At 36.8% G+C, this 22,705-nt stretch overlaps 1 protein-coding gene and 1 pseudogene across 3 annotated transcripts in view; both read right to left on the bottom strand.

Moving 5' to 3' along the window:
- The window catches only part of GABRA3 (gamma-aminobutyric acid type A receptor subunit alpha3), a 252,191-nt gene that overhangs the window by 60,392 nt on the left and 169,094 nt on the right, over nt 1-22,705 (bottom strand). For all 3 annotated transcript variants that reach the window (XM_067023166.1, XM_067023165.1, XM_059049636.2), the window contains exon 6: nt 5,473-5,555. In XM_067023166.1, coding sequence (XP_066879267.1) covers nt 5,473-5,555 — 83 coding nt within the window. The remainder of the gene's footprint in view (nt 1-5,472; nt 5,556-22,705) is intronic.
- Nucleotides 18,013-18,113, bottom strand: LOC131749053 (U6 spliceosomal RNA; annotated as a pseudogene).

Raw genomic sequence — 22,705 nt, 5'->3', positions numbered from 1 at the left:
TTTGTCATTATAAAATCTTCCAGGCTTCTACAGAGTGGGGGTAAAGAGGATGGGAACAGAGTTCTCTGGCCTTACTGAGAATCAGCCATTTTTCTTGACTAACACTCCTCAGATTGTTGTGAGCCTTTGGTTAGAGTTTGGAGAGAAACTTTATTTTGCCAATTTTTGAAAATGTTCTTGTTGCTTTTATGGAAGAGTGGATTTTCAGCAGTTCTCACTTCACCATTCCAGAATTGCTTCCTTATTAGAGATTTTAAGGTTAACTTTAACTGCCCACTTAAGAATTTAAACCACTCTCTCCTTCTTAATGTACTTTATTTGGTTTCCTGGACAATATGTTCCCTTTAGTTTCCTCATGCTTCAGCTATTCTATCCTTCACATTTACTGAGTTATTCTCTTCTCTTTTGCCTCTAAATGTTGTAGATGACTTCTCCAGCCTTATGGCTTTAAATATCATCTATATGGATGAAACCTGAATTAAATCTCCAGTCCAGATATCTTTTCTGAACACCAGACTTACATTCCATATAATCAGCACCCAGAAGCACTAGTTGTGTCCCTAATCAAACATGACCCCCATCAGGTGTAACCATTATCCTGACTATTGTTTCTATGTGTAAATTCCTTCCTGGCATTTGTTGGGAAATTTGTATTTTTTTCTGATTTTCAAATACTGAGAAAAATAGTTGAGAAATCAGCAAAATGGAAAAATTATTATAATTCTACTATAAGAATTAAAGCTTAACAATAGACACAAAAACATTACTGGCTTAAAGAAATCTACTAATGTCAAGTGAAAAGCAAGAACAGGAAATGCTGGCACACTGAGTCAAAAAGTATTGAAATTCTAAATATCAGCGCAGGAGTACATGTCGATCGGATCAGTTGATTTTGCTTATTCTAAGTGTATCTTTGTAGCCCTGTATGCTGCTAATAGCAAGTCATTCTTGCAAATTATATATTAAGTCTATATGCATAGTATACAATATACAAACCCTGTGAGTGTCCTCTCAAGATATAACAAGTTTGAGGAGCAAAATAAGCCCTTAAACTGACAATTTTGACATTTGATTTTCTATAGTTCTGTTACCTTGCTAAGAGATCCAAATGTTTTAATTCAAATACTACCCAATAAGATTTGCTGGTGTTTTCCAGTGTTTGAGTATCTTCTATAGTAATGTTATTGGCATTTGCTAATACTTCTAAACTTGTTATTTCTTATTTTTAAAAGTTGTATATCCATAATAATGAGCAAAGAGTGTGAAAGTCTGAAGTGTTTTATGAATAACATTTAATTTATGAAATTCTTGGGAATTCCAACTCTTATTCCTGATTTCCATAGTTTAATATGATAGAAATTTGGAAATACTACCAATAGCAATGACAGATGAAATATTAAAGACTTCTAACAGCATAGATTAGTTTTGCTTATTTTTATGTATGACATAAATGGAATCATGCACTATATACATGGATGTGTTTGGCTTTCACTCAGCATTAAACCTGTGACCTCATCCAGATTGAGTTGTTGAGTATAATATACTTGTCATTCTTGTATAGTATTCCATTGTATGAATATGTCACAGATATTTTTATTGAAGTATAGTTGATTTACAATGTTGTGTTAATTTCTTTGTCACAGATTTTTAATCCATTTTGATGGACATTAGGGTAGTATCAAGTCTACTAAAATTAGCTCTGCTGTGAACATTCATTTTATGCCTTTGGTAGACATAAGTACTGATTTATGTTTGGAAATATACTCAGGACTAGAGATGCTAGGCTATATGATACATGTATGTCCAGCACTAGTAGATACCACCAAACAACTTCCCAAAACCTTTGTAAAAATTTACATTCCTATCAGCAATGCACTTTAGTTATTCTAGTGTGTGTGGAGTAATATTCTCTGGACTGTAATTTGCATTTTCCTGCTGACTAATGTAATTGATCACTTTATGTGGGTGATTGGAAAACCCTGTTTTATAAGGTGACTGTTCAACAGTTTGGCCTTTTTTTTTTCTATTGAGGTTTCTGACTACTACTTATAGACTTGTAGGGGATATCAGTAACTATGGATTTGAGTAATTTGTCATGTACATGCAATGCAAATATTTTCTCCCAGTCTATGGCTTGCCTTTTCACCATTATCTTTTGATAAAGAGAATTTCTTAATTTTTAACATATTTCATGTCATCCTCTTTTACCTTTGTGGTTAGTGCTATTCTATGTCCTGTTTAAGTAATTTATATCTCTTCTAATATCATAAAGATATTCTCTTATGTTTTCTTCTAGAAGCTTTATTGTTTTACCTTTTACCTTTTCACATTTAGATTTGTAATCCATCTGGAATTTATTTTTGTGTATGAGAGAGATAAAGCCCCCCCACCTCTGTGTGTGTGTGTGTGTGTGTGTGTGTGTGTGTGTGTGTACTTTCTGCTATGCCCCATTAGTCTATTTTTCTATTTTTGCAACAATAATACATATTGCTTTAAAGTATACCAAAGCTTTAACACTTTAAAATAGGTCTTCTTATCTGGTATTGGATTTGATTTGATTGTAAACTCTGATTGTAAACTCTCCAGCTTTGTCTTTTTCAAGATTGTCTTAGCTATTTTGGGCACTTTTATATTTCTATTTAAACTTTAGAATCAGTGTCATTTTCTTTGTATTTATCCTGCTTGGTGTTTACCAATTTCTTGAATCTTTGGATAACTTTCATCAGTTTTAAGAATGAGTGGCCTTTAGCCACTTAATGATTGCTTTTGCTCATTTATCTTCCTGTTTTTCTTCTACAAAATTACATATGACAATATATTTTACTGTGTCCCATGTATTTATTTACTCTTTTCTATATTTTTGTCTCTCTGTACTTCAGTTTTGCCATTTTCTATTTAACTATTTTTAAGATCTCTAATCCTGTCTTCTACTTATTAAATCCACCCATTGAATTCTGAATTTTTGATATTGTACTTTTCCATAACTAATTTCTAATTTATTCTCCTTTAGAGATTCCAATTTTCTGTTGAAATTCCCTATCTTTTATCTCTTTTATTCATCATTTCCCTTTTTCTTGAACATATTAACCATAGTTTTTAAAAGTCCCTATCCACATTCTGATATCTGAATCACCTGTAGGTCTGTTTTCATATTCTGGTTTTAGTTTTGGATCTTGGTTTTAGATCACATGATCCTGCTTATTGGTATGCCTAGTGATTTTTTATTGAATTCCAGACATTGTGTAATAAAAATATAGAGTTTTCAGATGATGTTGGACTTCCACAAGAGAGACTTCATTCTTTCCTTTGTTAGGCAGATAGTGTGGGATAATTATCACCTTAATCCCATAAGGCACTGAGTTGTGTTATGGTTTTGGTTAAACTTAGTCTGCCTCTGATATTCTCTTATATTTAGGACATAGCTTCTCCAGGGTTTTAAATGGATAGCCTAGCATGTCATCTTTTTAATAGCATTGGGAGACTGTAGGAAAGCCAGCTCTACTTTTCAAAGGTTTTCTTATTAGTTATTATACTTTGTGCAAATTCAAAATTCAGCAATTGTATTGAGAGGGGTATCAGTCAAGAGACTTAGATCTCTACTTTTATCACTTTAGCATTGTGTGACGATCAGAATTATTACTTTTTAAAAAAATATATCCAGCAGCAGCCCTATGCCCAGGGCCAAACTTGAATTCCAAGTTGCAATCCATGGCCAGAATTGGCAAGTACCACCAAGAATGAAGAAGCTACAGGTCACAGATTCATCTGTGAGAGGTTCTACCTTTTCTCCAGAATTTTAGTCTCTTCAATCCTTATTGCTCAACAGTTCTGGGTCTCCTAATTGTTCATGAAGGGAGCATTGTTTATCCACAAACAACTCTATCCTACCCAGAGTGGAAGTAATACTCATCTAACTGGATAGTAAATCCATTAGGACAGAAATCTACAAGTCACTCTTGAGTTCTCTCTTTTTCTAATATTCCACATCTAATTCATTGGAGGATCCTCTGGGATTGTCCTTCACAATATATCCAGAATCAAATTACTTCTTACCACTTATGCCACTATCACTATTACCTGAGCCATTATCATCTCTCATCTGAAATACTGCAATAACCTCTTAACTGGACTCCCTGCTTCTATCTTCCTCATACTTATATTTTTAACAGAGTATCCATAATGATTCTTTAAAAACCATAAATCAGATAATATAATTATTTTGTTCAAAATATTCCAATCACTCCTCATTTTCCCTCAGAATAAAATGCAAAGCCTTTTAATGTTCTTCAAGAATTAGATGACCTGATCCCTTCTTTGATCTCATATCTGATATACTTTTCTGACTCCCTGGCTGTTCCCTCTAACTAGAGTATTATTTCCTCAAACATCTGCCTTGTTAAACCTTTTACCTCCTCAAAATTTCTGCCCAAATATCACTTTTTCAAAGAGGCCTATGCTGATTACTCTATTTTAAGTTTCAATGGCAATGCTCATCTTTCACCTAGACATGACTGACCCCACCTTATTCTGTAGTACTTTTATGTCTTCTCATGGTGCTTCTCATTGTACAACATACTTTATACTTTACTTTTTCATCTAGCGTTTGTTTTCTCTTTTGCCATCACTCTGTCCTCTACAGTGTAAGCTCCATACGGGCAGGCCTTTGTTTTATTCATGGATACATTCCAAGTTCCTAGAACAGAGCCTGGCCCATGGGAGACAATCTGTAAATATTTGACAATGATTGAAAAAAATGTCACACACAATTATTTGGGTCTTTTCAAATGCACTTTCTACTTCAAAATACAGAGATAAATCTAATTTAGAGATGATCAACACAGACCTTGATATATTGCTCTGATGACTCCCAAATGAAACTTACTCTGAAATTCTTAGTCAGAAACTCACTCTAATTCTATTCAATTTTGATTTTTCTAATTCATTTGAAAATAGGCTATGTATCTATTCATTTCTCTGCCAGATTTTCAGCTACTGGCAAAGGCAGTACTCTAAAAATGAGGAAATTTCCAGAGTCTCTTCCCGTTTACCATTTACTGTAGGGAATTAGATAGAACTACAGTATATGAGGATGCAGGTAGAATAGGCATTTCAAAAATACAAACACATTCTGCTTGAGGGATCTTGCCTTTATGAAGCTACTATTGTATTTTATATTAGTTCTATCTTGGTTTATCTTCTGGATAATTTAGGAAACAGATGTTAATGTTTCAATCTAATGAAAGACAAATTAGTCTAAAATGGTGAAATAAGGTTTCTTGTCTAGAAGGAAAACTGTTACAGGTTAAATCTCTTCCTGATCAGTTTGTACTACTCCACCCCACTCCCCTTCCTCACTCACATATCAGCCTGAATTAAAGGTCTCAGCTTTTGAAACTACTAAGGGACAGAATAGGAAATATTCTGTTTCTTTTGGAAAAAGATCAGGCAAACAGAAAGTGAGAAAATACATACAGCTGCCAAACTTCAGTGGGCAGGCATGCACATCCATAGGAAAATCTTCCAAATGCATGGGACACTCGGCATGAATTGTTAACCTAAAAGGAAGAACAACAGAACATGAAATTAAGCTAAAATCAATGGTATTAAACATGGATCTGAGTTCTTGTTCACCAGCAATGGAGTGCTGCTAAGAATAATGGGATTTTATTTGTTTAGGTTCACTGAGATCCAAGACTTTATGAACACAAGGGATGGATTAAATGAACTAGATAGTGTCTCAAAGTAGCATTCAATATTAGATTTTTAGGTCAGATATAAATCCCACCTTACCAACTTTAGGAAAACAAATATCATTTGTCTACCCTAACTGAGCTCCCTTAGCTACTCCACCACCAAAGAAGTCTGGAAACACCAGGTACTGACTCATGCACTCCTGACAGCAGTTTAATTATTTCTGAAATAAATCTCCTCAGCAGGCTATCATGTGAGTTAAACAATTTAGAGACTGCACTGGAGAGGAGAGATGTATAGAAAGAATATCTTTCTTTTTATATTTATTTATTTGGTTGCACCAGATCTTAGTTGCAGTAGGCGGAATCCTTAGTTGCAGTTCATGGGCTCCTTAGTTGTGGCATGTGAACTCTTGGTTGCTGCATGCATGTGGGATCTAGTTCCCTGACCAGGGATCGAACCTGGGCCCCCTGCATTGGGAGCGTGGAGTCTTAACCACTGCACCACCAGGGAAGTCCCTAGAAAGAATATCTTTAACCTGATAACAAACAAGCACAAAAGATGGCTCTGCTGCTTACAGCAACTTCTATAGCTTTGTTTAAGAAGATGGTTCTTTGAGAATACATACACACACTTGTACATGTACACACACACACACACACACAGTAGCTGGCCAGAAAAAAAATTACAAAGTTTATGGAGGACATCAAAAACCTCAGAGGTCAAGTCTGAAGAGCTCATGTTCTCTTAATAGGGACAATATGTTGGACAGACTGTTCATGGATCCCTCAGTGGAAATCTGGATAGGGTACGACTTGCCATGACCACATACTCATTCTTCTGCATTAGTCTGTCTAAGAAATCGATTCCAAAGTTTCCCCTCTGTTTTCCTGCAGATATTTTTGAGCCTCAACTTTCTTTGGCCTAGAAAGTAGCCTGCTATGTGTAAATGGGACTCACACAGCAAAAATTCAGAATTATTTGACACCCAACTCTGATGAGTTATTTCTAGCTAACCTGTATACCTCCTGGTTATATTGGATTCAATCTCTGCTACCCTCTTGGAGCTTTAGGTGGCCAACTGGCAAGAATCTCCAATCCTGGCTAATTCTTAAACATGATAAATGTGTGACACCTCATAAATGATCAGAGTAGCAGTAGTAGATATCGCTCAAATCAGGCTGACTAAAGCAAACATGCTCAGGTGTTTATTAGCAAGAACCCTAGGCTGGAAGGCAGAAACCAAGTGTGTGCCCTTCAGCAAATATTTACCCATATCTTATTTTTCATTTCCTTATCTAAATAGTAACAGGTTAGAAGTAGATAGCAAGTGTCCTTGCAGCTCTAACTAATCCCTTGGATATTTATAAAAATTCCCATGTGTCTTGGACAAAAGCTCCATTCCCAAGTCAGCCTGCAATACCCTACCAATCTACCCTTTATTCTTAAGGCATAAATAGGGGGTTTCATGACTCAAAGAATCTGATATAAGAGAAATGTCTTTCACTGAGAAGCCTGCTCCTGTTGGATAATTAAAAGATTTCATGAGGGTTTAATAAAGAAAATTGTGTTCCTTCTCCCCACTTATATTAGTATTTCCAAGATACTGCGTCTTATGAGTAATGCCAAGGGGAAATTACTTTATGTCTACCCAGCTGTCCGAGGGACATGGCAAATAAAACCACAACAAATAGATAATCAAAGCAAGATGCAAAAGGTATTTATTTCTACTTAGGAGCAGAACTGATTTATAATAACTTTCCTATCTTCCTTCCCAACCACTTCTTGCCCATCCCACCTAAGTATAGAGCAGTGATGAGAAAGCAGATGTTGGTTGGGGTGGGGTACTTCACAAGCCAAATTATGCCATGCTCTTTTCCTTGGTTCTTAAATGCCTCCTAATGCTCTCTGAACAACTGCATCATACTGTCTTCCCTTCTTGCCTTCCCTCCTCCTTGTTACAACTTTCAAGACCCTTCAAGCTTTTTCTGCAGCAGAAAGCATCCTGACTACACTCAGGCTAATAGACTCATCACCACAATCTATGCCATAAACAGATCCATCCCCTTCAAAACTTTCCTTCCACCCTATTTTATTGTTATTAAATTATTATGATTTTTGTGACAAAAACACTTAACATAAAATCTGCACACTTAGTAAGTTTTAAGTATTCAACACAATATTTTTCATTGGCTGGAATAGACATTACTCCAAAGAAGACATACAAATGGCCACAGGTATGAAAATGTGCTCAACGTCACTACTCATCAGGGAAATGCAGATCCAAACCATAATGAGGTATCACCTCACATCTGTTAGAATGGCTATTATCAAAAAAATAAGAGATGACAGGTGTTGGCAAGGATATGGAGAAAAGGGAACCCTAGTGCACTCTCGGTGAGAATATAAATTGGTGCAGCTCCTTTGGAAAATAACATGGAGGCTCCTCAAAAATTAAAAATAGAACTACCATAGGATCCAGCAATCCTACTTCTGGGTATATATATCCAAAGGAATTGAAATCAGGACCTCAAAGAGATGTCTGCACTCCCATGTTTATTGCAAAATTATTCACAATAGCAAAGACATGTAAGCAAACTAAGTGTCCATCAACAGATGAATGGATAAGAACATGTACATACATACAATGTAATATTATCCAGACTTAAAAAAGAAGGAAATCCTACCATTTGCAACAACATTGATGAACTTGGAGGACATTATGCTAAGTGCAATAAGCCAGACAAAGACAAATACTGTAGACTTTCACTTATATGTGGAATCTAAAATAGTCAAACTCATAAAGCAGAGAATAGAATGGTGGTTGCCAGGAACTGGAGTGAAAGTGGAGGTATTAGTGAAAGGGTAATAAGTTTCAGTTATACAAGATGAATGCGTCTTAGAGATCTACTGTACAGCAAGTAGTCTTCAGCTGGCTTTTCAAAGAAGGTCCAAGACCCCTCAAAATGTGATCATCAGATCATGGGACCTCAGTCCCAGCCAGGGTTTAACCTGTTTTGATTCCTATGCAAAGACCAGAAGTAAAAGGCAATATAGGAAATCCCCTTCTTTGGGGATGAAAGACACAGATGGGAATACAGATGGGAAGGAGGTACTTCTCAGCCCTTCATGCATGCATGCAGGTATTGCCCTCATTTCACTGTTCACTATGTTTTGTAGCACCCTGGCTCCCTTGTCACCCCACCCTTTGCTTCTCAATAGCTGGTTTTTATTCCACCACAGTCATAAGTTAAAGTTTTATTACTTCCATAGCACCCTAACTTGTATCTCTACTTTTACCCTTTCTCCTTAGAGTATTGGGCTGGCCAAAAAGTTCGTTCGGGTTTTTCCATAACATCTTACAAAAAAACCTGAACAAACTTTTTGGCCAACCCATCATATTCTCTACACAATAGCCGTCTAGTATTTCTTCATCTTATACAGAGTAAAAGCCAAAGTCCTTGCTATGGCTTACAGGGTCTTACATGATCTTATCTTCTCTTCCTCTCTGGCTTATCTTCTACTATGCCCTCCCTTGCTCACTCTGTTCCAGTCACTCTGGCGTCCTTGCTGCTCTTTCAACATGCCAGTCTCTCTTACATCATAGCCTTTGCACTTGGTATGCTTTCATACCTCTTTCAAGTCTTTGCTTAACTCTCTTGGTTTTTTCTTATTATCTTGTAAATGAGGCCTACCTCGACCTCCATTCAGTTTACTATCCATACTATGGTTAGTAAACGTTACCATGCTCTTTCTTTTCCCATAGTACCTAACTTGTAACATGCCATGTAATTAATTTTTTCTATTTAACATCATTTTTTTTCTCCTTACTGTAAAGCTATGGATTTTTGTCTTGGCTCTTCTTTGATGTGTGCCAGGAGCATAGCACAGTACCTAGCACATTGTAGGTGTTCAATACATATCTATTAACTAATCTATTAACTAATGAATGATTTTTCTTTCCTAAAAGCATGTATTTCTGTGGGGACCTTGCAGAGGTGAGGTATAGATCGGGCAATATAGGGTTCAGGTATTCCGAGGGTTCCAGGCAAATAGCCTCTTTCTTTTTTTTTAAATTTTTAATAGAACTTTATTGGAGTATAATTGCGTCACAATACCATGTTAGTTTCTGTTGCACAATAAAGTGATCAGCCATATGCATACACATGTCCCCATATCCCCTCCCTCTTGAGCCTCCCTCCCATCCTCCCTATCCCACCCCTCTAGGTCATCGCAAAGCACCAACAGGCAAATAGCATCTTAATATGATTCCTTACTAGCATAATATCTCAACCTATACTTAGTGGTCATCTAGCCTCTTTCCTAGAATTTCAGAACTGAAAGACACTCATAGAAAGCATCCAGTTTTATCCCATCATATATTTGATATATGATACAGCAGAAGGGAAGAACATTTCTCAAATAACCCAATAAGTCTGGGATAGAGCTGACTAAAAGTTTTCTAATTGTTTCACTCAACAAATAATTTTTGATCATGTACTATATGCCAGGTATTATTCTAAGCAATATAAGTACATCAGCAAACATACCAAGGTTGTTACCGTCTTGAAGCTTATATTTGAGCAGAGGGAAGACAAAAAAGAAACAAGTAAAATAAGTAAACTATATAATGTGTTAAAAGGCAATATGTCTCAGGACAAAAAATAAGATGTGAGTAGAAACTATTGACGAGGCATTGTAATTTTCAATAGCGTGTTCAGGGAATACCTCACTGAGTAGGTGACATTTAAGCAATGAACTTGAAGGTAATGAGAGTGAGCCTTATGGACATCTGGAGAAAGAATATTCAAAGTAGAGGGAGCAGAAAATGCAAAGTCTCTGAGGTAGAAATGTGACCAATGTGTTCCAAAAATAGCAACTATGCCACTGTGGCTGTAGTGGAGAGACTAAGGAGGAAGATTAATAGGAGATGAGTTCAAAGAGGAAACTAGTAGTTACCAGTGGGGAGAGAGAAGGGGAAGGGGAAGGGAAAAGATAGGGGTTGCAGATTAAGAGGTACAATGCACTATGTTAAAATAAATAAGCTACAAGAATATATTGTAGAACACGGGGAATATAGCTAATATTTTATAATAACTTTAAGTGAAGTATAACTTTTAAAGTTTGTGAATCACTTGTATACCTGAAACCTATATAATATTGTACATCAGTTATACCTCAATTAAAAAAAACACTCTTCAGGAGTGGTTGAGGTGTCAGGAAGGCTATTTATATTATCATGGAGTAAAGGGCAGGATCTGACATTAATGTTGAAATAGAAAAGATAATAAAATCATTAATAGCCATTATTAGTAGAGGATGAGTCATTTGAAATATATCACCACCAAACACCCAAACCAAGCAGTATATTAGTCATAAGAATCCCAGTTTTCTGCAAATGGCATTACTTTGTTCTTTTTTATGGCCAAGTAATTCCATTGTATATATGTACCACGTCTTCTTTTTTTATTAATTTTTATTGGGGTATAGTTGCTTTACTATGTTGTGTTAGTTTCTGCTGTACAGCAAAGTGAATCCACTATACGTATACATATATCCACTCTTCTTTTGCATTTCCTTCCCATTTAGGTTACCACAGAGCATTGAGTAGAGTTTCCTGTGCTATACAGTAGGTTCTCATTAGTTATCTATTTTACACATGGTAGTGTATATACATCAATCTCAATCTCCCAATTCATCCCACCCCACCTCCCCACCATGGTGTCAGTACTTTTATTCTCTACATCTGTGTCTCTATTTCTGCTTTGCAAATAAGTTCATCTGCGTGATTTTTCTAGATTCCATATATAGCAATATTATACAATATTTGTTTTTCTCTTTCTGACTTACTTCACTCTGTACAACAGTCTCTAGGTCCATCCATGTCTCTACTAATGGCACAACTTCATTCTTTTTTATGGCTGAGTAATATTCCATTATATATATGTACCACATTTTCTTTATCCATTCCTCTGTTGATGGACATTTAGGTTGCTTCCATGTCCTAGCTATTGTAAATAGTGCTGCAATGAACATTGGGGTGCATGTGTCTTTTTGAATTCTGGTTTTTTCTGGGTATATGCCCAGGGGTGGGATTGCTGGGTCATATGGTAGTTCTATTTTTAGTTTTTTAAGGAACCTCCAGACTGTTCTGCACAGTGGCTGCACCAATTTACATTCCCACCAACAGTGTAGGAAGCTTCCCTTCACAGCAGCATGGATGGACCTAGAGATTGTCATACTGAGTGCCAGAGACTCAGAATGCCAGAGACAAATATCATATGACACTGCTTATATGTGGAATCTAAAAAAAGGGGGTACAAATGAACTTATTTACAAAACAGAAGTAGAATCACGAATGTAGAAAACAAACTCATGGTCACCAAGGGATAAGGCAGGGGGATAAATGGGGAGATTGGGATTGACATATACACACTACTATATATAAAATAGATAACTAATAAGAACCTACTGTATAGCTCAGGGAACTCTACTCAATACTCTGTAATGGACTATATGGGAAAAGAATCATTAAAAAAAGAGTGGATATGTGTATATGTATAACTGATTCACTTTGCTGTACACCTGAAACTAACAAAACATTGTAAATCAAGTATACTCCTATAAAACCTAAAGAAAAGAATCCCAGTTTTCTGCAAGTTTCCCATTAAATCCTCAAGCTATAGGCAAAAGGCTTCAGTACACTGGAAGCCCTTGGGCTTCCTAATTGGAATACCAGAGCTTCACTGCTGCATTTAGCCCTTATATGAAGCACATCTAGGTTTTAACAGTTACCTCAGATGTGTTGCTCCATCCTCATTTTCTGATATTCACACTTTTCCCCCTCTCTCCAGCCATCTGTCAATACTTGCGATTTTGCCAAACGAAGCTCTCATGCTTTTGTGCCTTTCTACAAATTGCTGGGTTCTTTTTTGTCCTGCCAGGAATGCCCTTTACTCTTTATATGTGGAACAAATTCCGTTCAAGTCCCTGCTCAAATATTACCTCTTCCGTGACAACTTTGTATGTGCCCTATAGGCATAGTGAGTTCTCCAGCTCACAGAAATCCCAGAGCACTTCGTACAAGTAGCTTAGTGCTTAACACTGTTGAAATAACTTTCTAGGCTCAAGATGGAGCCACTCCTGCCTGGGGTGCCACATCAAAAAACAAAAAGTTAGATGACTTTCATGTCCCTATAAATGCTCTACTTGATGGAAACACAGTATATCCAGTCTGTTTATGTGTCAGTCTTCTGCACATAAGTGTGAGAAACTTGAGTGAAGGGTCTCTACATATTCTAATCTGATGCATAGTATGGTGATTGGCACGTCGCGTATAGTCAGTAAATGCTTCTTGATTTAATAAATATTTCCGCAAGATAGGCAGAGCAGGTATTTTCAGCCCCATTTCCCAGAAGAAGAAACTGAGGTCCAGAAAACAGAAATGCCTTGTCCATGGTTATACTGCTGATCTGGGCCAGAATTAGGACTCACCCTTAGAGCTCCTAATTCCTAAATTTCATTTCACTATAACATACATACTTTGTCTAGGGGTAGTGAAACTGAGCAGGACCCTGTGGGGCCCTCCCAGGTACAAATCCCCTGTTTCTCCATTGGGGAATTTGGGTTTTTTGAGCATGATCTACCTCTTCTCCTTGCACGGCCCTTCAATAAAGGTTTCTCTGCTCCAAACCCCAATGTTTCCATTTGTTTGGCCTCACTGGGCATTGGACACACTAACTTGCATTCGAAAAACAGTAGCATCTAAAATACTTGGGTTCTTTGGAACCAGAGGGACCCTTCTGAGGATCTGTAAATCCCCCTTGTGTTAGAATGATCTTTTTAACAGACTCAATCTGCCTGAGGTTCAGCTTCGTGCCTTCGAGAATAAAGGCAATTCTTGTTATTTCAAGGCCCCGATTTCCTCTTACAGTTGGCAAAAATGAAACAAATGTGAGAAGACCTCTTGGGAATACATTTTTCCTTCCCTCCCTTAAATGCTAGTTCCCATGTGATGCTTTCCCACATCTGAGCCAATGTCTCCAAGCTGTAATGAAACCTATAATTTTTAGCTTATAGCACTTCATTGTTGGCTTTTTGTGAAACTTCCATTATGCCTTATAGTACAGTAAATGATGTGTCCTATCTTTCCTGCTAAGATGTGAATTCTTGGAGGGTAGGGGTTAATATCACCACACAGAGTCCACAGCATAATTTGTGATTAACTGAGACTTGAAATATTACTTGCTTCTCACCTCACTGTAAGCTTTCTCAGAGTCCAAAGTGAGCCACTCTATCTCTTCTCTGCTCTTCTGTTCATCAGAGTGAAACACACTAAGTGTGGTTCTGTGAGTCAGTTGCTAGCTTAATGAATAAGGAACTACAGGTGGAATCCCCTAGAGCAAAAGCCATTACAAAACAGGACTGTGTGAAACAAAGCTATCAATGCTTGGTTGATTTGATTACATTAAGTCCTATACAACTAACAATGTGACCCAAATGCCTTCCCTGGTTCCTGGCCATTTCAGAGGCAGTCTCTGTAATGAAGACTCAAATGCAAGCTATTTGCATCTAAAGCAAGAGGAGAGGAGCTTTATTATTAACATCTCCATGTGTGTTGGTGGGGGAAGTTCAGGTATCATGGACAATTTATCTTTCAAATAATTTGTCTTTGGAACATCCCAAGTACATGAGCAAAACTGACCCAATCAGACAAAGGATAAAGGAAGGCATGCAGGTCTAAATATGACAATAAGTCTCTCTTAATTGGTCAAAAAATACCACTTTCTTCTTGACGATGCAAACATGGAGAAATGAGTGCTTACTTTAATTTTTACCTAGACATAGGACACTATTAGTGTGTGGCCTAATATATAGAGGACACTTTGTGCGATGTATTTAACTTTATAAAATCCCATTGTGTCAAAGTTCTGGGTGACAGACCTGCATTTTCAGCTGCAGCTTGTCATGTCCACCTCAAACTCATTATGCTTAAAATTGATATCCCCTACATTCCCTCGTTAGAGGAAGCAGTGCGATGTAGTAGGGAAAACCAGTTTGCTTTAACATAAGAGTGACTTGAGATTCTGTACCAGCTCTGCCAGTTATTAATGGTGTGACTGTTGTTCTATTGAAACTTCAGTTTACTAATGATAAAAATGGGGATATGAACACAAAAACCTCCACAGAGTGGACATGTGGCAGGACATATGTCAAGCAAGTCACATGGCTTATCACATTTACTCCAAGTGTGGACAAAGAATGTTGCCTGTCATTCCAATAAATAAGGAATGTTGTCAGACACCAAGCCATCAGCCACTGCAGCCATCCCCTGTCGGTGGGTCCTGAAGGGAATTCAGGATGGAGAAAAACAGGCCCTAGATACTTAAGATGCATATCAAAGGAATAATTTCAATAAGCCCAGTCATGCACCTTCTCATATACAGAAAAGCACTAAAATCATTAACTTGAGATGTCTGGTTTTTGTGATTAGCAGTACTCTTTTTGATGTTCAACTGCATGATTTTTTGAAAGCAAAAACTGCTATATATCCTGGCTCCTCCCTTACCTCTTTGGAATAGTTCCTCAGAACAATCTGAGAGGTTATTTCCGGTCTAGAGTCCTCAGTAATGTCTTCAAATAAAACATAACTCACAACTTTTCGGTCATGCGTTTTTTTCGTCAACATTATGAGGCAGGTAGTGTTATGATTCACCCCATTTTACAGAGGAAGGACCAGGAGTAGTCTTACTGCAGAATCTACCTTCTTAATCTGTCATGTTTGCACTATCATACATTTTTGGGTTCAGCAACTTGTGTTAACACAAATGATCTGATCATGTTGCTCACATTTTTTTAAAAAAATCAATAATGCTTCCCTGTAACTACTGGATAAATACATTCTGTATCACTTCCAGACTATTATCACTCATCAGTGACACAGAAATTTTTCTACTACCCCTCTTTCTTTATCACTGCCATTTTCCGAATGCTTATTTACTCCTCCACATTCAATGGGGATGTTAACATTTAGATTATCATTTTTCCCAACCCTTAGTACTTCCATTACCCCAGGGGACTTCTTTACTTATAGGAAGAACTCATACAACCCCCCACCAATCATCATCCTTACTCCCACCAATTTCCAATCAGACACAAAATACCATCAATGCTACCTTTTGAAAATATAGTATAACCATATACTTAAAATCCTTATTTAGTGGAAAAAGGAGTAGCTTGAACTCAGACAGATCTGCATTTGCTTAATAACTGTGTCATCTTGGGCAAATCATTTTTAGTTTTTAAGCTTTACTTTCTGGATCAGCTAAATAGGGATAATAATACCTATATTAAATAGTTTTGTTAAGATTAGAGATGTTTTACATAAAGTGTCTGTCACATGGTAGGTGTTCAATACATAGTAGTTGTTATTAATATTATTAGAATTTATAGCTCATGTAACTGGGCACCTTACCTTCACCTTGCCTTCCTCCAATCTACCTTCCATACTGTTCCCAGAATGATCTATCTAAAATGCAAAACTGTTTGTATCATTCTTTTGGAAGAAACTCTTCAATGGATCCCTATCATTTTTATGCCAGCATAGCTCATAAGTACCCTTCTTTACCCCAGGCAACTTACCTGCACTTTACTTTGTGGTCCTGAAACCAAGCAGGACCCTGTGGGATCCTCCTGGCTACAAAAGCCCCTCCCTGTCCCCTGTTTCTTGTTTGTAGGAAAAAGGCTTCAGCCTCCCAGACCTTCCCTGATTTCTAAAGGGCAGATTCAAACAGTTTCTATTTAGGAAAGTAAGGGAATGCAGAAACAAAGGAGGAGCAGTCAGGAAACAATAGTGCAGCCATGGGGCAGGGTCCTGGTTCCTCCTCAAGGCATATACATAACAGTATCTTTGAGTTCTGCAGGAATTAAGGCCCCCACCCAGGTGGAGGATGTCAACTTCAGGCTGAGCACAAGATTCTTAGAGCACTGCCCTGTTACCTCACCACCAACTAATTAGAAAAAAGTCACACATCCCACAACTATCACCCCAAATTTTGCTTATAAAAACTTCTCCCCCAAAACCATTGGAATGGGGGGGACTTGGGTTTTTTGAGCATGAGCCACCTGTTCTCCTTGCTTGGTCCTGCAGTAAACATTTCTCTGCACAAAATTCCAATGGTTTGGTTTGTTTGGCCTCACTGTGTGTTGAGCACACAAACTTGTATTAGGTGACAGTTCAGTCACAATGAACTTTTTTTTTAGTTTCTTTATTGTATCATCACTACCTCCCCTGCTCATTCTTCTGGCCTTCATATCTGCACTCTCTCTCTCTGGAACATTTCTTCCCTATCTTTTATTATAATTTACTTCTACACATCTTTTAAGTCACAGTTTAAAAGTTATTTCCTCTGGAATTCATTGTAGATATTCCCCATAGGCTCACTTCATTGTCCCTGCTAGATGCTCTATAGCATATGCTCATATAGCATATTTCACTCTGTGTTTCCCTGATCATAGCACATATTCTACATTTTCATCATGGTTTAATTGTTTTCCCCAATAGAATGTAGTTATATGAGAGCAGAAACCACATCATTTTTGCCTACCACTTTATCCCTAGTGCCCCAAATACTCTTTGGGTCTGATTAAGCCCTCAAGAAATAGTTTTGGAAGAATTAACAAATAAAAGTTCTAACAAGAGACATGAATTTTCTGATGCATGTTATCAATTCATACATACCTGCATTTGTGTATGCTATTTTCCCTGCCTGGAATACCCTCCTATACCTCACCCTCTCCCTCATCTGTTTAATAGTTACCTATATTTCCTTTAAAATTCAAGATACAGGATAATTATTATCTCCTTTTCACAACTTTCCTTGGTGTCTCCACATGATTTTAGATGCCTTTTACCCTGTAATTGCATCACATTTTGCACCTGCCTCTATTTCAGGACTTTTATATTATTGTGCAGGTATCTGTGCATATGTTTTCTTTAACTACTAGACAGTAAAGTCACTAAGAGCATGAGCTGTGTTTTATTTATCTCTGTAGTTCAGCATATATCCCAAAACCTTAAATAGCACTCATACGTATGTTGAATGAATGATTCAAGTGAATGAGATAAAATCTAGCTAAATTCAATAAGTACTTTTCCCTCCTATTCAAATAATCACTGGAACTTTTTTTATTGTATTATATATTATGCAACATTTATATATAATAAGTATAAAGAACACTACAATGAATGTATTTCCCCATATCTTCATTAATAAATAAGATGTCATTAATAGAAATAAAGTTTCCTATATCCATGTCTGAAAAAATGGAAGATACCTCATAAATGTGTATAACATCTTGACCTGGACTCTGTTCATCTTTTCTGTATTGTTTCAATTTTACTATGTGTGCTGCTGAAGCAAACAGCAGGTAATGAGCTTTGGCCTGCATTTTTATGGTTGTCTTGAGGTCCCAAGATGAAGCAAGGGAAGACTTGATTCTAAACTGTCCTAGTTATGTAGCCATGCAATGCTTGGTCAGATTTTTCTAAAAAGTTGTCCTTCTTTAATTTTCCTAGGGAATACAGATACTATTTCTAAGGGTCAACATAATGATAGGAATGCTGTAGAATGACATTTCCTGAAAAATTCTAAGTATTCTTCAGACCTTATCCAATTTGTGCTTTTCATGTGTCTACAAGACAGGCAGCAGCTACATTATTATCAAAATGAGAAAGCAGATAATTGGTCTTGCAAAGGGTCACTAGACAAATAAATTACGGGGTGATAAATAGAGTCAAGCTCTTATTTTAAGTTTTGAACCTAGGTTTCCCTCTGGATCCACCTTCCTGGGTCAACAGTGAAGCATTTACTGTGTAAGGGAACCAATAGCTTCATCATGCTTCTAAACTTCTGTAGCTCCTGTTCTGTCCTTCAGAATAAGCACAAGGGTATTCTGCATAGAATTCTATCTTATCGAACTCCACTTTCTTGTCCAATTCAGACTAGAATGAAGGACCTAATGGTCATCTTCCCATTCATCCAACTCTATTTTCAGGTGACTAATCTTCTGCCCTCCTCAGTCTGCATCCTCTCTTCTTCATATTTCAACATTCTTATCCTCCCATCTCCTTTCTTCTCTCTTTTCTATTCCTCCTCCAAAACTTAAGCCTATCCTCTATTCTCTTTTCCTTTTATTATTCAGTTTCTCCACTATCCTGTTCTCATTATTTCTATTTCTTTCCCTCTATTATTCTCAGTCTCTATGTGTTCCTTTTCTGCCCACCACTCTTCCCTCCATCCACCTCATTCCATACATCCTCTTCTGTTTATATCTACTCCACTCCATTTTTCTGCATCTGTGTACACTGTCATCTCCTCTTCAAACTCTTCTTTTTATGCACTTTATTAAGTATATCTCTCTTCTATCTATTCCTCCACTTATGCTCTAATCTCTTCAAATTCTCCTTCATACATTATAGCTATTCAGACTTATACTCTGTCCTATCCTCCCCACCTCCTTTTCAGCATTTATGTCTAATTTCATGTCCTTTCATGCAGTGTCAGAACAGGTATCCCTCTTCCTTTACAAGTAAAACTTTCCCTGTAGTTTGGATACCATCTCCTGACAGTTTTCTCTGGGAACCTGATGTCAGAAAAACTCTATTTCTACTGTATCTTCAATCTTTGCCTTTCTACTAGCCCCTTCCAGCTATCTCACAAATATGTGCCAGTCTCTCCATTCAAAAAAAATAACTATTTCCTTTACCCCTGAATATATCTATTATATACTCATCCCTTTCATTTTCAAGCAAGTTCCCAGAAAGTATTTTCTATGTTCACCATCTCCACTACATCTACGCCAACTCATAAAAACTCCTCATTGCACTAATCACTCCATTGAAAGAGTGTACGTGAAGAACACCAGTGTTTTCCATGTTACCAAGCCTAATACATACTTTCAATTCTCGATATTAGTAGATATCTTTGTAATAGCCAACAATATTGTAAAGATGTATAAGTAATAGTAAAGAGCATAAAATTGCAGCCAAACTGCCAGAGTATGAATGCTTGACCATTTACTACCTAGGTGATCTTAGAAAATGTTACTCACTCTGTGTCTCAGATTCCTCACCTGTAAAGTTGGAATAATTGTATCTATCTCATAGACTTGTTATGAAGATCATAAAAGTAGAATGATTATAAAAATGCCTGGCACATTGTAAGTACTATATTGATGGCAACTATTGTACTTATTATGCTATTATTGTATTATTATTACTGATCACTCTCATCTTTTTGAAACCCTTTACCCTTTCAATATATTAGCCAAAATGTGTTCAATCAATATTCAGTAACAATCTTAAAATATCAGTGTCCTAAAACCACAAAGGTTTCTTTCTCATTCACACTATTTGTCTATCTCAGGTTGTGGGGAGGGGTGTTCTCTTCTATGTTATATTTAATAAGGGACACAGAATGTTAGAACCAAGGCCACCTGGCATAATGCTACTCACTGTGGCCAGAGGAGAGGAACATGGAAAATCATGTACTGGCTCTTAAAAGTTTCCAATCCTTAACAGATACATACTACTATATACAAAATAGATAAACAACAAGACCCACTGTAGAGCACAGGAGACTATATTCAATATCCTGTAATAACCTATAATGTCAAAGAATCTGAAAAAATATATATAACTGAATCACTCTGCTGTACACCTGTAACTAACACAACATTGTAAATCAACTATATTTTTTTAAAAAAGATAAATGAACTTTATGACCAGTGCTGCAAATTCATCCTGAGTAAAATGATACTTAATTTTATGAATTAAAAAGAACAATATTCCGGTTCCTGAGTGACCACTGTGTTTCCAGAAGGTACTGATATGGAAACAGTTATAACAGATTCCACTAACTGCAAAACTTTTGCACAGAGATGAAAATAAAGAAATGTACATGTTAAAAGAGCAAAAAATAAATAAAAGTTTCCAATCCTCCCTCAGAAATCACACATGTTATTTCCACTCACATTTGGTTAGCCAAAGCAATTCATTTGTCTAAGGCTCTATGGAAGTGAAATACTAGCATATACCCAGAGGGAAGTGAACTGGAAATATTGGAAGCAGCAGTATTGACTACCACACTTAGCTTTCAAGATACTACACACTAGTGGTTCTATTAACACCTTCCTTTCTTTTCCTTTTTGGTCTCCATCATAGGTTCCTATTTCTTCCTTTCTGTTTTAATGATAGTGATGCTACATGACTGGATGCTTGGCATGATTTTCCTCTCACTCTACATACTTTCCTGAAGTGATCATATGCATTCACATGGTTGTCCCACCATACTGACAATACCAAACTTTACATCTCTTGCTTGTGTCTCTCTCCTGATCTTATGACTTGAATATCCAACTACTGTTAGACTTCTGTCCCTGGATAATCTACAATCTTCTTAAGCTTATCTTGTCCAAAACTAACCTCACAGATTTATTCTATCTAAATTTTTCCTAAATCTCATATGATCTACCCCAGTTCGTAATACCATCAGTCACCCATTTTACTTGGGTGCCTTCTACCTTAATTCCTCTTCTTTGCTCTCATTCTGACATTGGCTGTTTTTACTGTCTATTTCCTCAGTGTATCTCCCTGTCTCCATCTTAATCCACTGCTCTGAATTAGAACTTCACCACTCCTCATCTAGACTATTTAATCTGTCTTCCAACCAGCTGTCCCATTTCCAGTCTTGTTCCCTACAAATGCATTCTTTACACAGTAACTAGGATGCCATATATAATATTTTTAAAAAATTGACCACCTCATTGTCTTGCTTATAATATATGATTCAATTTCCTGCAACTGCTCAGTTGGTTTTCTCTACCCGGAATGTCCTTCCTCTCTTCCCTCCACTTTCCACATACAATTTTCTTGACTACATTCTACTTATCTAATAAAGCAAAAATGAATGCCAATACTAATAATCAGGAACTTAGGTGTTGCCTCATCCAGGAACTCTTTGCTCAACTTGATCCAGAAGAATGAGTTAGATGACCCTTGTCTATTATTTCATAATTACTCATAACTTTATCATTTCAGTTAATTTTTTGTGGTTATCTATTAGCCTTTTCCCCGTATTATATTGTGACTATCTTAAGGACAGAGACCATATCTTATTAATGTTTGCATAGCCGGAACCTAGTCCAGGGCCATGTATGTATTAGCAAGTCAAAACATGTTTGGTGAATGAATAAATGAATGGATGAAAAATACTAATCTTTCTTCCATCTACAATTTCTCTCCTTCCAGTGTCCCTTCCCCTACTTCTGTATGTCTTCTTTTCTTTCTTCCCATTTACTGCATACTTTACTCCAATTTCTCCTTTTTCTTTTAGGATATTCTAATATCTAGCCTTTTTATTTTATTTCATCTTCTGCTTTATCTTCTCAAATTTTCTACTCTTTTTCTCTCCTCTCATAGTCTCTCTTTCCTCTACCCATTTCTCCTTGATCGATTCATCTGTGTATGTGTGTGTGTGTGTGTGTGTGTGTGTGTGTGTGTGTGTGTGTATAAAAGTTCTGGGAATAGACCAATAATATTGATCTCTTCTCCACATTATTCTTCCCAGTTCTATCCTCTTCCCTTTTCTCCATCATTCTTTCCTCTACTCTCTCAGCTCCTCCTCTTTAATTCAACTTCTAACAGTTGACTTGTTATCCATTTTTCCTTGGCCGTCTTCTTGTCTCCCAAATTCTTTCAGAAGCACATCAATAAATAGTACATTTAAAGTAATGAAGGACTAGCATACAGGCAAGCACACTTCAGGTATTCATCACATATTTACCAGGTATGCATTATTTGAGTTTCATTGTATGTAATAACAAATGCACAGAACCTACACTGAAAGACCACTCATTAATGTGGGAGGCAGCTTCAGGAAGTAACAACTGACAGCAAGAACCAAGAAAGTTTTTAGTGTTGGGGCAAAGAATCTTACTGAACTGGAAATGTGTT

Source organism: Kogia breviceps, chromosome X (genome assembly GCF_026419965.1).
Source record: "Kogia breviceps isolate mKogBre1 chromosome X, mKogBre1 haplotype 1, whole genome shotgun sequence".
NCBI lineage: Eukaryota > Metazoa > Chordata > Mammalia > Artiodactyla > Physeteridae > Kogia > Kogia breviceps.
The sequence above is the reverse complement of the archived record's forward strand: the minus strand, read 5'-3'. Positions and strand labels throughout refer to the sequence as shown.